At 47.1% G+C, this 16,161-nt stretch overlaps 1 protein-coding gene across 1 annotated transcript; it reads left to right on the forward strand.

Moving 5' to 3' along the window:
• Positions 1-2,316: 2,316 nt before the first annotated feature.
• On the forward strand, positions 2,317-15,561 carry LOC133039494 (uncharacterized). The gene is made up of 2 exons (XM_061118403.1): positions 2,317-2,824; positions 15,325-15,561. The coding sequence occupies exons 1-2, from the start codon at positions 2,341-2,343 to the stop codon at positions 15,354-15,356; spliced, it is 516 nt and encodes a 171-aa protein (XP_060974386.1). The 5' UTR covers positions 2,317-2,340; the 3' UTR covers positions 15,357-15,561.
• Positions 15,562-16,161: the final 600 nt, after the last annotated feature.

Consider the following 16,161-nt stretch of genomic DNA (forward strand, 5'->3'; position numbering starts at 1 on the left):
GTGAATTTTGCATATGTGTTTTCTGGGTGAATTTGATGCCTTGGAATTGTTATTTGGGGCTTATAGAACAGGTCTGGAAAGTTTGGGATCAATTGGGGTTAAATTGGTCGAGTTATGGAATTTTTTAGTTTGCTGCCTGCGAGGAACCGGAATTCCGGTTGAGCATCCGGAATTCCGGATGGGGGGTTCAGATTTTCCCAGAACCGGAATTCCGGTTGGGCAACCGGTCTTCCGGTTGGGGATTTTTTCAGAACCCTAGTTTTCCTCGTTTTTGGGTTTTTAGGGGTATTGCCATGCTTTTTATCGATAGGGAAACTTTTAGTTTCAAGTTTTAGTCCCCGGGAAGTGATTTAGCGTGTCACTTATAGCGTTGTGATTTTTATGGTTTAGGAGCCGTAATCCGCCGTTCGGCTTCGATTCTGATCAGTTGGACCCAAGACACCTGAAATCGGAATCCAGGTAAGATTAGTATAACAGTATGCATATGTAGTTTACATGTTTAGCGTGCATGTAGGAAGCCTGTTAGATTACATTAGATATGTATTTAGGCTTCGAACCACCCAACCCTGTCACGTCGGTACAGGCTGGAGTATGACCAGCAGCCGGAGTATGACCGGTTCGACCGATCAGGCTGACACTGGTTGGTGGTTCAGTGCTATTGACCTATCCCGTCGGTACAGGCTGGAGTATGACCGGCAATGGGAGTATGACCGGTTCGACCGATCAGGAGGATACTTGTCAATAGTACCGTCCCCTGAACGTTCAAAACTCAGTACCATGTTGGACATGGCAGTAGTGCTCAGTACCATGTTGGACATGGCAGTAGCGGGACTCAGTATCGTGTTGGACACGGCAGTCAGTTTTATGTATGATATTAGTATGCTTTCTTACTGAGTCTGTCGACTCACAGTTTACGTTCATGTGTAGGTAAAGGCAAGGCAGTTGCTGATGGACCGTGAGCGAGCTTATGGGATTGTACATGTCGGGGCGGTTAGGCCTGGAGCGTACGATCCTCGGGACAGCATGGCTGAGATTTTGTAACTGTCGTTAGACGACTTTATTTTGATGTAAAAGTTGAACAGTAAAAACGTTTGTAAATATTTTATAAATCGGGATCCCGAGACTTTTTGTAAAATGGTTTATAAGTTTAATGAAAAAGCAAAATTTTAATTAATCACGTTTTTCCATAAACCTCGTTGATTAGCAACGAGCTGCACAGAACGTTTAAAAATCACGTAATACGCCTAAAATAGTTAGGGTGTTACAATTTGGTATCAGAGCCGCCAGGTTGTCTTCCGAAGATCGTCACGACATGTACAATCATCATCAGCAGTTAGCTCGGTTCACGGTTCAGTAAGCCTTTATTGCTTTAGTAGTTTATTTTATTCAGTTATGAAAAAAGAAAAGCCTGTTAGGAAGCATGTTAGTAGCCTGATAGTAGAATAGGCGCATGTTTCATTTCTAATTTCCAAATTAAGCGGCATTAGTAAGCTCGCCTTGAATACGACCTGATATGCCAACTCTTGGTTTCGCAGGCGGTTCTAACTAGATGGACGCCAGGCGGACTACCAGGAGTCGAGGCAACTCCGTGGGGTCGAATCAGGGAGAGGGAGCTCGGTTTCCCCCACCTGCTAGGGGCCGAGGTAGAGGTCCCCGAGGCGGGGCTCGTGGTCGGGGTGATGAGAACCCGCCACAGCTGCCCAGCTCCCCTGGCCGATCGGGGAGCCCCGAACCGGGAGTTACGGTTTGCGGAAATGCAAGCCGGGATCGAAGAGCAAGACCTCGAGATTCGAGAGGTTGAGACGAGCAGGTGCTCCCCTGCAGTTCCGGTGCCGATAGTTCCGGTGGCACCGCCCCCGCCGCCTGTGCCGAGATGGTAGTGGCGGCCCATAGATTGGAACCTTTGTATGAGCGGTTCGGAAGCAAGCACCTCCGTATTCCCGGGAGGTCCGGATGTGTCGAAAGCCGAGCGGTGGCTTACGGTGATCACCGGTACGAACTTTATGGGTGTCACCGGCAACGACAGAGTGGTGTGCGCCACATTTCAGTTCCAGGAGGATGCCCTGGTATGGTGGGACATGGTGTCTCAGATTCACGATGTCACCACCATGACCTGGGAAAGGTTTCAGGAACTCTTCAACGCGAAGTATTACAATGAGGCGGTTAGAAGCGCCAAGAGGAAAGAGTTCGTTCACCTGACCCAGCGGGAGAACATGAGTGTCACTGAGTATACTACTCAGTTGTGGGTTGGCGAGGTTAGCCTCGGGAATCGTGCCGACCGACTTCAGCAGGAAGGAGAAGTACCTAGACGGGTTGAATCCCAAGATCAGGCATGACCTGATGATTACCACAGACGACAGCACCACCTACGCTCAGATGGTGGAGAAGGCACTGCGAGCTGAGGGCGCAGTGGGGTGCATGTCAGAGTCAGCTAGTACTCCGATTAGTGGCGGAGCTCCTACCCCTCCTGCATCAGGATTTAGCAGGGGGAGTAGTGGTTCGGCCATTGATCAGAGGAAGAGGGCACCCACTGCTTCCGGCGGCTCGAGCCAGAACAAGAGGTTCCGGGGGAACCAGAACAGAGGGAGTCGTCCTGGTGGTAATGAGACTCGCTTCTCCTATCCCGAGTGCCCTAGCTGCAAGAGGCACCATCGGGGAGAGTGCAAGGGGCAGGGATGCTTTCATTGTGGCATGCCCGGGCACTTCAAGAGGGAATGTCCCCAGCTCCGGCCAGAGGCACCGAGAGCTCCAGCGATACCCACTCCAGCCAGGGTATTCGCCATCACGCAGGCTGATGCAGATGCCAGCCCATCAGTTGTTACAGGTCAGATTCTTATTAACGACTCGTTTTATTCAGTGCTGTTTGATTCTGGGGCTACACGTTCTTATGTGGCGGCCAGAGTCTTTAGTAAGTTGGGTAGACCCTTTGATAGATATGAGTCGGTGGTTTGGAACCCCGTTACTCCGCGGAGAATTGGTTATCTCCAATAGGTGGATTAGGTCTATGCCGATCAGGATAGATGGTAGAGAGTTAAGCGCTGATCTGATAGAGATGAGCTTAGTCGAATTTGATATTATTTTAGGAATGGATTTCCTATCTAAATATTCGGCGAGCATTGACTGTAAGAGGAAGATGGTGGTCTTCCAACCGGAAAGTGAAGAACCGTTCGTATTTGTGGGTTCGGTTCAGGGATCTCGGATCCCGGTGATCTCGGCTATGTCAGCGAGAGAATTATTGCACGGTGGGTGCTTAGGGTTTCTGGCCGTGGTGGTGGACACCACTCGGCCAGACACCATTCGGCCGCAGGACATCGGGGTGGTTCGGGAATTTTTGGACGTTTTTCCCGAAGAACTTCCTGGGGTTACCACCTCATCGGGAGATTGACTTCGTGATTGACTTGGCACTGTGGGTGGATCCGGTTTCTAAAGCCCCGTATAGGATGGCTCCAGCTGAACTTAAGGAATTGAAGATTCAGCTCCAGGGGTTGCTTGACATAGGGTTCATTCGGCCCAGTGTATCACCTTGGGGAGCCCCGGTTTTGTTCGTCAAGAAGAAGGATGGATCTATGAGGATGTGCATCGACTACAGAGAGTTGAACAAGCTGACGGTGAAGAATAAATATCCATTACCTAGGATCGATGACTTGTTCGATCAGCTTCAGGGGAAGACGGTCTTTTCTAAGATTGATCTCCGTTCGGGTTATCATCAGTTGAGGATCCGAGAGGAGGACATTCCAAAGACGGCTTTCCGCACTAGGTATGGACACTACGAGTTCCTGGTTATGTCATTCGGACTAACCAATGCTCCTGCAGCATTCATGGACCTGATGAATAGAGTATTCAAGGATTTCCTCGATATCTGCGTGATTGTGTTTATCGACGACATCCTCGTGTACTCTCAGTCAGAAGAGGAGCATGAGTTACATCTTCAGATGGTACTGCAACGACTTCGAGAACATAGACTCTACGCCAAGTTCAAGAAATGTGAGTTCTGGTTGTCTCAGGTGTCCTTCCTAGGGCACATTGTGGGTGAAGACGGGATCAAGGTGGATCCCGGGAAGATCGAATCCGTCAGGGATTGGCCGAGACCGAAGACAGTGACAGAGATCAGAAGCTTCTTGGGATTAGCTGGGTACTACCGTAGGTTCGTGGAGGGGTTCTCCAAAATTTCAATGCCCCTAACCGAGCTTACAAAGAAGAATCAGCGATTTATCTGGTCAGATAAATGCGAAGCTAGTTTTCAGGAGCTGAAACAGAGATTGATTACTGCTCCGGTACTAGCTTTGCCTTCGGACAAGGAGAAGTTCGTGGTCTATTGTGACGCATCCAAACAGGGTTTGGGGTGCGTACTGATGCAAGCCGATCGGGTTATCGCTTATGCCTCCCGTCAGTTAAAGGATTATGAACAGCGATACCCGACTCATGATTTAGAATTGGCCGCAGTGGTTTTTGCACTGAAGATTTGGCGGCATTACTTGTATGGTGAGAAGTGCGAGATCTATACCGACCATAAAAGTCTCAAGTATTTCTTTACTCAGAAAGATTTGAACATGAGACAAAGGCGTTGGTTGGAATTAGTGAAGGACTATGATTGTGAGATCCTTTACCATCCCGGGAAAGCCAATGTAGTGGCCGATGCCCTGAGCAGAAAGGGTCCCGGGCAAGTGGCTAGCATGGTTCAGATCTCACCTCAGCTAGCAAAGGATATGGTTAGATCCAGCATTGAGTTTGTGGTAGGTCAGCTACACAACTTAACGCTGCAATCTGATCTGTTAGAAAGAATAAAGGTTGCTCAGACGACAGATCCGGAGTTAGTGAAGATCCGAGATGAGGTGTTGGCTGGTCAAGCCAAAGACTTTTCAGTGTCAGATAGTGGAATGCTTTTGTATAAAGCCAGGGTTTGTGTCCCGGACAGCGTGGACTTGAGGAACGAGATCTTTGAGGAGGCTCATTCTACTCCATATTCTCTACATCCCGGCACCACCAAGATGTACCACGATTTGAAACCGTACTTCTGGTGGAGCGGTATGAAGAAGAATTTGGTAGAATTCGTATCGAGATGCCTCACGTGTCAGCAGATCAAGGCTGAACATCAGAGACCAGCAGGGTTGTTGCAGCCTCTAACCCTACCAGAATGGAAATGGGAGGATATTACGATGGATTTTGTGGTCGGGTTACCTAGGACCACGGGTATGTATGATTCCATCTGGGTAGTGGTGGACCGATTTACGAAATTCGCTCATTTTCCGCCGGTCGAACAACATTTACAAAGTGGATCGGGTTGCGCGAGTTATACGTCAGGGAAATAGTGAGACTTCACGGGGTACCGAAGTCTATAGTTTCGGACAGGGATCCGAAATTCACCTCCAAATTTTGGCAAAGTTTGCAACGGGCAATGGGTACGAAGCTAAAATTCAGTACAGCATTCCATCCTCAGACAGATGGTCAGTCCGAAAGGACAATTCAGATATTGGAGGATATGCTGAGAGCCTGTGTTATGGACTTTGAGGGTTCATGGAGTAAATACCTACCGTTAGTGGAGTTCTCGTACAACAACAAGCTACCGCAGTACGATAGGGATGGCACCCTACGAACCGTTGTACGGTAGAAAGTGTAGATCCCCTATCCACCGGGATGAGACAGGGGAGAGGAAATACCTAGGTCCGCAGTCGGCTCGGCGGACCGGTGAGGCAATAGAAAAGATTAAAGCTAGAATGCTTGCCTCGGGCAGAAAGCGCATTTAAGAGTTACGCAGATCCGAAACGTAGGGATGTTGAGTTCCGAGTAGGGGACCATGTGTTTTTGCGAGTATCTCCGATGAAGGGGATTAAACGTTTCGGGAAAAGAGGCAAGTTATGCCCTAGATTTACAGGACCTTTCGAGATTCTCGAGAAGATAGGTCAAGTGGCATATCGGTTAGCATTGCCTCCAAACTTTATCAAGCGTGCACAACGTATTTCATGTCTCAATGTTGAGAAAATACGTTTCAGACCCCTCTCATATACTCAGTTATGAGAGCCTTCAGCTTCAGTCAGATATGTCTTATGAGGAACAGCCAGTGCAGATCCTGGATAGAAAGGATAAAGTCCTTCGGAATAAGACCATAGCGTTGGTCAAGGTTCTCTGGAGAAACAGTAAGGTGGAAGAAGCCACCTGGGAGCTAGAATCAGATATGCGAGCTCAATATCCAGAGTTATTCAGGTTAGATTTCGGGGACGAAATCCTTTTAAGGGGGGGATAGTTGTAAAGCCCGCTTAGTTAATTTGGAAATTAGCAGTTATTTATGTTAATCATGAAATTATTTATAGCTATTTAAATAATTTATCATTATTATTTATGGAATTCAGATATGCATAATTATGTCATCAGCAGTTTTTATATTTCGCATTTCCGGTGTCCGGTATTTTGGAACGCGGCGTTTGGCTCAGTAGAAATCACAACTTAGTATGTTAGTATTTTGGGGACGGGTTTTAGACATTGGGAATGTCGGGAATGGCCGGGAATTTAGAATGTCCCAAAAATACCCCTTTAGTATGATTTTCATGATTTTATGGTGGAGGGGCAAAATGGTCTTTTTGCCCCATTAGTATTTTTGTCTTATGTGATTTATGTAATGAAAAATAAATATTTACTTAATTGTTTTTGGCTGAAATGGATTTAATAAAATGGTTTAAGTGGCTTATTTCTTTCACTTTTCTCTCATTTCACACTTAGTCAAAAAAAAAATAGAATTTTTCCAAAGCAAAAACACTCTCTTTTCTCTCTCTCTTTTCGGCTGAACCCTTGGGTGCTTGGAGCTGGATTTTGTGGTGATTCAAGCTAGTTTTGCAAAGCTCTAGTGATTTCTTGTTTGTGGTAGGTGTCTTCTAGCTCTCTCCTCTTTCATTTTAAGAAAAGTTTGATGAATATTGAGTAAATGCATGCATGTTTTGTGGCTGTTCATGGCTGAGTTTAGTGGTGTTTTTCTGAAGTTCAAAGCATGATTAATTGATGTTATTTTAGTTGTTTGAAGCATGATTAGCTAGGTTGTTCAAACTTTTAGTTTCTATGTGAAAAATATGAATTTTGGAAGGAAAATGTGTGAATATGTTGCTGTGAAGTTGCTGGGTGTTTCTGTATGTTTTCAGAGGTGATTATATGCTTAGTTAAGTAGAATTAACTAGGCTAGGGTGCATGTTAGTGGATTTAACCAAGTTTGAGTTCTTGAACTCAAAGCTTGGTCTTTAATGGTGAATTTTGCATATGTGTTTTCTGGGTGAATTTGATGCCTTGGAATTGTTATTTGGGGCTTATAGAACAGGTCTGGAAAGTTTGGGATCAATTGGGGTTAAATTGGTCGAGTTATGGAATTTTTAGTTTGTCGCTCGCGAGGAACCGAATTCGGTTGAGCATCCGAATTCGGATGGGGGGTTCGTATTTTCCCGTAACCGGAATTCCGGTTGGGCAACCGGTCTTCCGGTTGGGGATTTTTTCAGAACCCTAGTTTTCCTCGTTTTTGGGTTTTTAGGGGTATTGCCATGCTTTTTATCGATAGGGAAACTTTTAGTTTCAAGTTTTAGTCCCCGGGAAGTGATTTAGCGTGTCACTTATAGCGTTGTGATTTTTATGGTTTAGGAGCCAGTAATCCGCCGTTCAGCTTCAGTTCCGATCGGGTTGGCCAAGCACACTCGAAATCGGAATCCAGGTAAGATTAGTATAACAGTATGCATATGTAGTTTACATGTTTAGCGTGCATGTAGGAAGCCTGTTAGATTACATTAGATATGTATTTAGGCTTCGAACCACCCAACCCTGTCACGTCGGTACAGCCGGAGTATGACCAAGAATGAGTATGACCGGCTCGACCGATCAGCCGACACCGGTTGGTGGTTCGGTGCTATTGACCTATCCCGTCGGTACAGCCGGAGTATGACCAAGCAATGGGAGTATGACCGGCTCGACCGATCAGAGGATACTTGTCAATAGTACCGTCCCCCGAACGTTCAAAACTCGGCACCATGTTGGACATGGCAAGTAGTGCTCGGCACCATGTTGGACATGGCGATAGCGGGACTCGGCATCGTGTTGGACACGGCGATCGGTTTTATGTATGATATTAGTATGCTTTTCTTACCGAGTCCGTCGACCCGCGCTTACGTTCATGTGTAGGTAAAGGCAAGGCGATGCCGATGGACCGTGAGCGAGCTTATGGGATTGTACATGTCGGGGCGGTTAGGCTGGAGCGTACGATCCTCGGGACGACAGGCCGAGATTTTGTAACCGTCGTTAGACGACTTTATTTTGATGTAAAAGTTGAACAGTAAAAACGTTTGTAAATATTTTATAAATCGGGATCCCGAGACTTTTTGTAAAATGGTTTATAAGTTTAATGAAAAAGCAAAATTTTAATTAATCACGTTTTTCCATAAACCTCGTTGATTAGCAACGAGCTGCACATAACGTTTAAAAATCACGTAATACGCCTAAAATAGTTAGGGTGTTACAATTTGGTATCGAGCCGCTGTGTTGTCTTCCGAAGATCGTCACGACATGTACAATCATCATCGCCAGCTAGCTCGGTTCACGGTTCGGCAAGCCTTTATTGCTTTAGTAGTTTATTTTATTCGGTTATGAAAAAAGAAAAGCCTCGTTAGGAAGCATGTTAGTAGCCCGATAGTAGAATAGGCGCATGTTTCATTTCTAATTTCCAAATTAAGCGGCATTAGTAAGCTCGCCTTGAATACGACCTGATATGCCAACTCTTGGTTTCGCAGCGGTTCTAACTAGATGGACGCCGGGCGGACTACCGGGAGTCGAGGCAACTCCGTGGGGTCGAATCGGGGAGAGGGAGCTCGGTTTCCCCCACCGCTGGGGGCCGAGGTAGAGGTCCCCGAGGCAGGCTCGTGGTCGGGGTGATGAGAACCCGCCACAGCTGCCCTGTGCTCCCCCGGCCGATCGGGGAGCCCCGAATCGGGAGTTACGGTTTGCGGAAATGCAAGCCGAGAACGAAGAGCAAGACCTCGAGATTTAGAGGTTGAGACGGCAGGTGCTCTGCGGTTCCGGTGCCGTAGTTCCGGTGGCACCGCCCTCGCCGCCTGTGCCGAGATGGTAGTGGCGGCCCATAGATTGGAACCTTTGTATGAGCGGTTCGGAAGCAAGCACCTCCGTATTCCTGGGAGGTCCGGATGTGTCGAAAGCCGAGCGGTGGCTTACGGTGATCACCGTAATTCGAACTTTATGGGTGTCACCGCAACGACGAGAGTGGTGTGCGCCACATTTCGGGGCCTCCGGGAGGATGCCCCGGTATGGTGGGACATGGTGTCTCGCATTCACGATGTCACCACCATGACCTGGGAAAGGTTTCAGGAACTCTTCAACGCGAAGTATTACAATGAGGCGGTTAGAAGCGCCAAGAGGAAAGAGTTCGTTCACCTGACCCAGCGGGAGAACATGAGTGTCACTGAGTATACTACTCAGTTTGACCTGGCGAGGTTAGCCTCGGGAATCGTGCCGACCGACTTCGGCAGAAGGAGAAGTACCTAGACGGGTTGAATCCCAAGATCGAGGCATGACCCGATGATTACCACGACGACGGCACCACCTACGCTCGGATGGTGGAGAAGGCACCGCGAGCCGAGGGCGCGATGGGGTGCATGTCCGAGTCGGCCTAGTACTCCGATTAGTGGCGGAGCTCCTACCCCTCCCGCATCGGATTTAGCGGGGGAGTAGTGGTTCCGCCATTGATCGAAGGAAGAGGGCACCCACCGCCCGGCGGCTCGAGCCGAACAAGAGGTTCGGGGAACCGGAACGAGGGAGTCGTCCCGGTGGTAATGAGACTCGCTTCTCCTATCCCGAGTGCCCTAGCCGCAAGAGGCACCATCGGGGAGAGTGCAAGGGGCGGGGATGCTTTCATTGTGGCATGCCCGGCACTTCAAGAGGGAATGTCCCCAGCCCGCCGCAGGCACCGAGAGCTCCAGCGATACCCACTCCGGCCTGTGGTATTCGCCATCACGCAGCCGATGCGGATGCCACCCCATCGGTTGTTACAGTCGATTCTTATTAACGACTCGTTTTATTCAGTCTTTGTTTGATTCGGGGGCTACACGTTCTTATGTGGCGGCCGCAGTCTTTAGTAAGTTGGGTAGACCCTTTGATAGATATGAGTCGTGGTTTGGAACCCCGTTACTCCGCGGAGAATTGGTTATCTCCAATAGGTGGATTAGGTCTATGCCGATCGGGATAGATGGTAGAGAGTTAAGCGCCGATCCGATAGAGATGAGCTTAGTCGAATTTGATATTATTTTAGGAATGGATTTCCTATCTAAATATTCGGCGAGCATTGGATCGTAAGAGGAAGATGGTGGTCTTCCAACCGGAAAGTGAAGAACCGTTCGTATTTGTGGGTCTCGGTTCGGGGATCTCGGATCCCGATGATCTCGGCTATGTCGGCGAGAGAATTATTGCACGGTGGGTGCTTAGGGTTTACGGCCGTGGTGGTGGACACCACTCGGCCGTACACCATTCGGCCGCAGGACATCGGGGTGGTTCGGGAATTTTTGGACGTTTTTCCCGAAGAACTTCCGGGGTTACCACCTCATCGGGAGATTGACTTCGTGATTGACTTGGCACTGTGGGTGGATCCGGTTTCTAAAGCCCCGTATAGGATGGCTCCACCGAACTTAAGGAATTGAAGATTCGGCTCCGGGGGTTGCTTGACATAGGGTTCATTCGGCCCGGTGTATCACCTTGGGGAGCCCCGGTTTGTTCGTCAAGAAGAAGGATGGATCTATGAGGATGTGCATCGACTACGAGAGAGTTGAACAAGCCGACGGTGAAGAATAAATATCCATTACCTAGGATCGATGACTTGTTCGATCGGCTTCGGGGGAAGACGGTCTTTTCTAAGATTGATCTCCGTTCGGGTTATCATCGAGTTGAGGATCCGAGAGGAGGACATTCCAAAGACGGCTTTCCGCACTAGGTATGGACACTACGAGTTCCCGGTTATGTCATTCGGACTAACCAATGCTCCCGCATTCATGGACCCGATGAATAGAGTATTCAAGGATTTCCTCGATATCCGCGTGATTGTGTTTATCGACGACATCCTCGTGTACTCTCGGTCCGAAGAGGAGCATGAGTTACATCTTCGGATGGTACCGCAACGACTTCGAGAACATAGACTCTACGCCAAGTTCAAGAAATGTGAGTTACGGTTGTCTCGTGTCCTTCCTAGGGCACATTGTGGGTGAAGACGGGATCAAGGTGGATCCCGGGAAGATCGAATCCGTCGTGGATTGGCCGAGACCGAAGACAAGTGATGCAGATCGAAGCTTCTTGGGATTAGCCGGGTACTACCGTAGGTTCGTGGAGGGGTTCTCCAAAATTTCAATGCCCCTAACCGAGCTTACAAAGAAGAATCAGCGATTTATCCGGTCGGATAAATGCGAAGCTAGTTTTCGTGAGCCGAAACAGAGATTGATTACCGCTCCGTACTAGCTTTGCCTTCTGGACAAGGAGAAGTTCGTGGTCTATTGTGACGCATCCAAACGGGGTTTGGGGTGCGTATCGATGCAAGCCGATCGGGTTATCGCTTATGCCTCCCGTCGGCTAAAGGATTATGAACAGCGATACCCGACTCATGATTTAGAATTGGCCGCAAAGTGGTTTTTGCACTGAAGATTTGGCGGCATTACTTGTATGGTGAGAAGTGCGAGATCTATACCGACCATAAAAGTCTCAAGTATTTCTTTACTCAGAAAGATTTGAACATGAGACAAAGGCGTTGGTTGGAATTAGTGAAGGACTATGATTGTGAGATCCTTTACCATCCCGGAAAGCCAATGTAGTGGCCGATGCCCCGAGCGTAAAGGGTCCCGGCAAGTGGCTAGCATGGTTCGGTATGTCACCTCGGCTAGCGAGAGGATATGGTTAGATCCAAAGATTGAGTTTGTGGTAGGTCACCACACAACTTAACGCCGCAATCCGATCCGTTAGAAAGAATAAAGGTTGCTCAGACGACAGATCCGGAGTTAGTGAAGATCCGAGATGAGGTGTTGGCTGGTCAAGCCAAAGACTTTTCAGTGTCAGATAGTGGAATGCTTTTGTATAAAGCCAGGGTTTGTGTCCCGGACAGCGTGGACTTGAGGAACGAGATCTTTGAGGAGGCTCATTCTACTCCATATTCTCTACATCTCGGCACCACCAAGATGTACCACGATTTGAAACCGTACTTCTGGTGGAGCGGTATGAAGAAGAATTTGGTAGAATTCGTATCGAGATGCCTCACGTGTCAGCAGATCAAGGCTGAACATCAGAGACCAGCAGGGTTGTTGCAGCCTCTAACCCTACCAGAATGGAAATGGGAGGATATTACGATGGATTTTGTGGCTCGGGTTACCTAGGACCACGGGTATGTATGATTCCATCTCGGGTAGTGGTGGACCGATTTACGAAATCTGCTCATTTTCTCACGGCCGAACAACATTTACAGTGGATCAGTTGGCAGAGTTATACGTCAGGGAAATAGTGAGACTTCACGGGGTACCGAAGTCTATAGTTTCGGACAGGGATCCGAAATTCACCTCCAAATTTTGGCAAAGTTTGCAACGGGCAATGGGTACGAAGCTAAAATTCAGTACAGCATTCCATCCTCAGACAGATGGTCAGTCCGAAAGGACAATTCAGATATTGGAGGATATGCTGAGAGCCTGTGTTATGGACTTTGAGGGTTCATGGAGTAAATACCTACCGTTAGTGGAGTTCTCGTACAACAACAGCTACTGCAGTACGATAGGGATGGCACCCTACGAACCGTTGTACGGTAGAAAGTGTAGATCCCCTATCCACCGGGATGAGACAGGGGAGAGGAAATACCTAGGTCCGTAGTCGGTTCGGCGGACCGGTGAGGCAATAGAAAAGATTAAAGCTAGAATGCTTGCCTCGCAGAAAGGCATGTAAGAGTTACGCAGATCCGAAACGTAGGGATGTTGAGTTCCGAGTAGGGGACCATGTGTTTTTGCGAGTATCTCCGATGAAGGGGATTAAACGTTTCGGGAAAAGAGGCAAGTTATGCCCTAGATTTACAGGACCTTTCGAGATTCTCGAGAAGATAGGTCAAGTGGCATATCGGTTAGCATTGCCTCCAGGCTTTATCGACCGTGCACAACGTATTTCATGTCTCAATGTTGAGAAAATACGTTTCAGACCCCTCTCATATACTCGGCTATGAGAGCCTTCACTTCGCCGTATATGTCTTATGAGGAACAAACAAGGTCGCATCCCGGATAGAAAGGATAAAGTCCTTCGGAATAAGACCATAGCGTTGGTCAAGGTTCTCTCGGAGAAACAAGAAGGTGGAAGAAGCCACCTGGGAGCTAGAATCAGATATGCGAGCTCAATATCCAGAGTTATTCAGGTTAGATTTCGGGGACGAAATCCTTTTAAGGGGGGGATAGTTGTAAAGCCCGCTTAGTTAATTTGGAAATTAGCAGTTATTTATGTTAATCATGAAATTATTTATAGCTATTTAAATAATTTATCATTATTATTTATGGAATTCAGATATGCATAATTATGTCATCGGCTTTTATGTTTCGCATTTCCGGTGTCCGGTATTTTGGAACGCGGCGTTTGGCTCAGTAGAAATCACAACTTAGTATGTTAGTATTTTGGGGACGGGTTTTAGACATTGGGAATGTCGGGAATGGCCGGGAATTTAGAATGTCCCAAAAATACCCCTTTAGTATGATTTTCATGATTTTATGGTGGAGGGGCAAAATGGTCTTTTTGCCCCATTAGTATTTTTGTCTTATGTGATTTATGTAATGAAAAATAAATATTTACTTAATTGTTTTTGGCTGAAATGGATTTAATAAAATGGTTTAAGTGGCTTATTTCTTTCACTTTTCTCTCATTTCACACTTAGTAAAAAAAAAATAGAATTTTTCCAAAGCAAAAACACTCTCTTTTCTCTCTCTCTTTTCGGCTGAACCCTTGGGTGCTTGGAGCTGGATTTTGTGGTGATTCAAGCTAGTTTTGCAAAGCTCTAGTGATTTCTTGTTTGTGGTAGGTGTCTTCTAGCTCTCTCCTCTTTCATTTTAAGAAAAGTTTGATGAATATTGAGTAAATGCATGCATGTTTTGTGGCTGTTCATGGCTGAGTTTAGTGGTGTTTTTCTGAAGTTCAAAGCATGATTAATTGATGTTATTTTAGTTGTTTGAAGCATGATTAGCTAGGTTGTTCAAACTTTTAGTTTCTATGTGAAAAATATGAATTTTGGAAGGAAAATGTGTGAATATGTTGCTGTGAAGTTGCTGGGTGTTTCTGTATGTTTTCAGAGGTGATTATATGCTTAGTTAAGTAGAATTAACTAGGCTAGGGTGCATGTTAGTGGATTTAACCAAGTTTGAGTTCTTGAACTCAAAGCTTGGTCTTTAATGGTGAATTTTGCATATGTGTTTTCTGGGTGAATTTGATGCCTTGGAATTGTTATTTGGGGCTTATAGAACAGGTCTGGAAAGTTTGGGATCAATTGGGGTTAAATTGGTCGAGTTATGGAATTTTTTAGTTTGCTGCCTGCGAGGAACCGAATTCGGTTGAGCATCCGAATTCGGATGGGGGTTCGTATTTTCCTAACCGGAATTCCGGTTGGGCAACCGGTCTTCCGGTTGGGGATTTTTCAGAACCCTAGTTTTCCTCGTTTTTGGGTTTTTAGGGGTATTGCCATGCTTTTTATCGATAGGGAAACTTTTAGTTTCAAGTTTTAGTCCCCGGGAAGTGATTTAGCGTGTCACTTATAGCGTTGTGATTTTTATGGTTTAGGAGCCAGTAATCCGCCGTTCAGCTTCGGGCCTGGTTGACCTGCACACCCGAAATCGGAATCCGTGTAAGATTAGTATAACAAGATGCATATGTAGTTTACATGTTTAGCGTGCATGTAGGAAGCCCGTTAGATTACATTAGATATGTATTTAGGCTTCGAACCACCCAACCCCGTCACGTCGGTACAGCTGGAGTATGACCAAGAATGGAGTATGACCGGTTCGACCGATCAGCCGACACCGGTTGGTGGTTCGGCTATTGACCTATCCCGTCGGTACAGCCGGAGTATGACCAAGAATGAGTATGACCGGCTCGACCGATCAGAGGATACTTGTCAATAGTACCGTCCCCCGAACGTTCAAAACTCGCACCATGTTGGACATGGCAAGAGTGCTCGGCACCATGTTGGACATGGCGGTAGCGGGACTCGGCATCGTGTTGGACACGGCGGTCGGTTTTATGTATGATATTAGTATGCTTTTCTTACCGAGTCCGTCGACCCGCGCTTACGTTCATGTGTAGGTAAAGGCAAGGCAGTTGCTGATGGACCGTGAGCGAGCTTATGGGATTGTACATGTCGGGGCGGTTAGGCCTGGAGCGTACGATCCTCGGGACAGCAGGGCTGAGATTTTGTAACTGTCGTTAGACGACTTTATTTTGATGTAAAAGTTGAACAGTAAAAACGTTTGTAAATATTTTATAAATCGGGATCCCGAGACTTTTTGTAAAATGGTTTATAAGTTTAATGAAAAAGCAAAATTTTAATTAATCACGTTTTTCCATAAACCTCGTTGATTAGCAACGAAATTTTACGAAACGTTTAAAAATCACGTAATACGCCTAAAATAGTTAGGGTGTTACAATTTGGTATCGTAGCCGCTGTGTTGTCTTCCGAAGATCGTCACGACATGTACAATCATCATCAGCAGTTAGCTCGGTTCACGGTTCAGTAAGCCTTTATTGCTTTAGTAGTTTATTTTATTCAGTTATGAAAAAAGAAAAGCCTGTTAGGAAGCATGTTAGTAGCCTGATAGTAGAATAGGCGCATGTTTCATTTCTAATTTCCAAATTAAGCGGCATTAGTAAGCTCGCCTTGAATACGACCTGATATGCCAACTCTTGGTTTCGCAGGCGGTTCTAACTAGATGGACGCCAGGCGGACTACCAGGAGTCGAGGCAACTCCGTGGGGTCGAATCAGGGAGAGGGAGCTCGGTTTCCCCCACCTGCTAGGGGCCGAGGTAGAGGTCCCCGAGGCAGGGCTCGTGGTCGGGGTGATGAGAACCCGCCACAGGCTGCCCAGGCTCCCCCAGCCGATCAGGGAGCCCCGAACTGGGAGTTACGGTTTGCGGAAATGCAAG

Source organism: Cannabis sativa, chromosome 6, assembly GCF_029168945.1.
Source record: "Cannabis sativa cultivar Pink pepper isolate KNU-18-1 chromosome 6, ASM2916894v1, whole genome shotgun sequence".
Classification (NCBI taxonomy): Eukaryota; Viridiplantae; Streptophyta; class Magnoliopsida; order Rosales; family Cannabaceae; genus Cannabis; species Cannabis sativa.

Coding starts and splice junctions, on each gene's coding strand:
- LOC133039494 (XM_061118403.1), top strand. CDS start 2,341: ATGATTACCACAGACGACAGCACCACCTACGCTCAGATGGTGGAGAAG. Junction 2,825..15,324: donor CAGCCCATCAGTTGTTACAG/GTCAGATTCTTA, acceptor GTTCATGTGTAG/GTAAAGGCAAGGCAGTTGCT.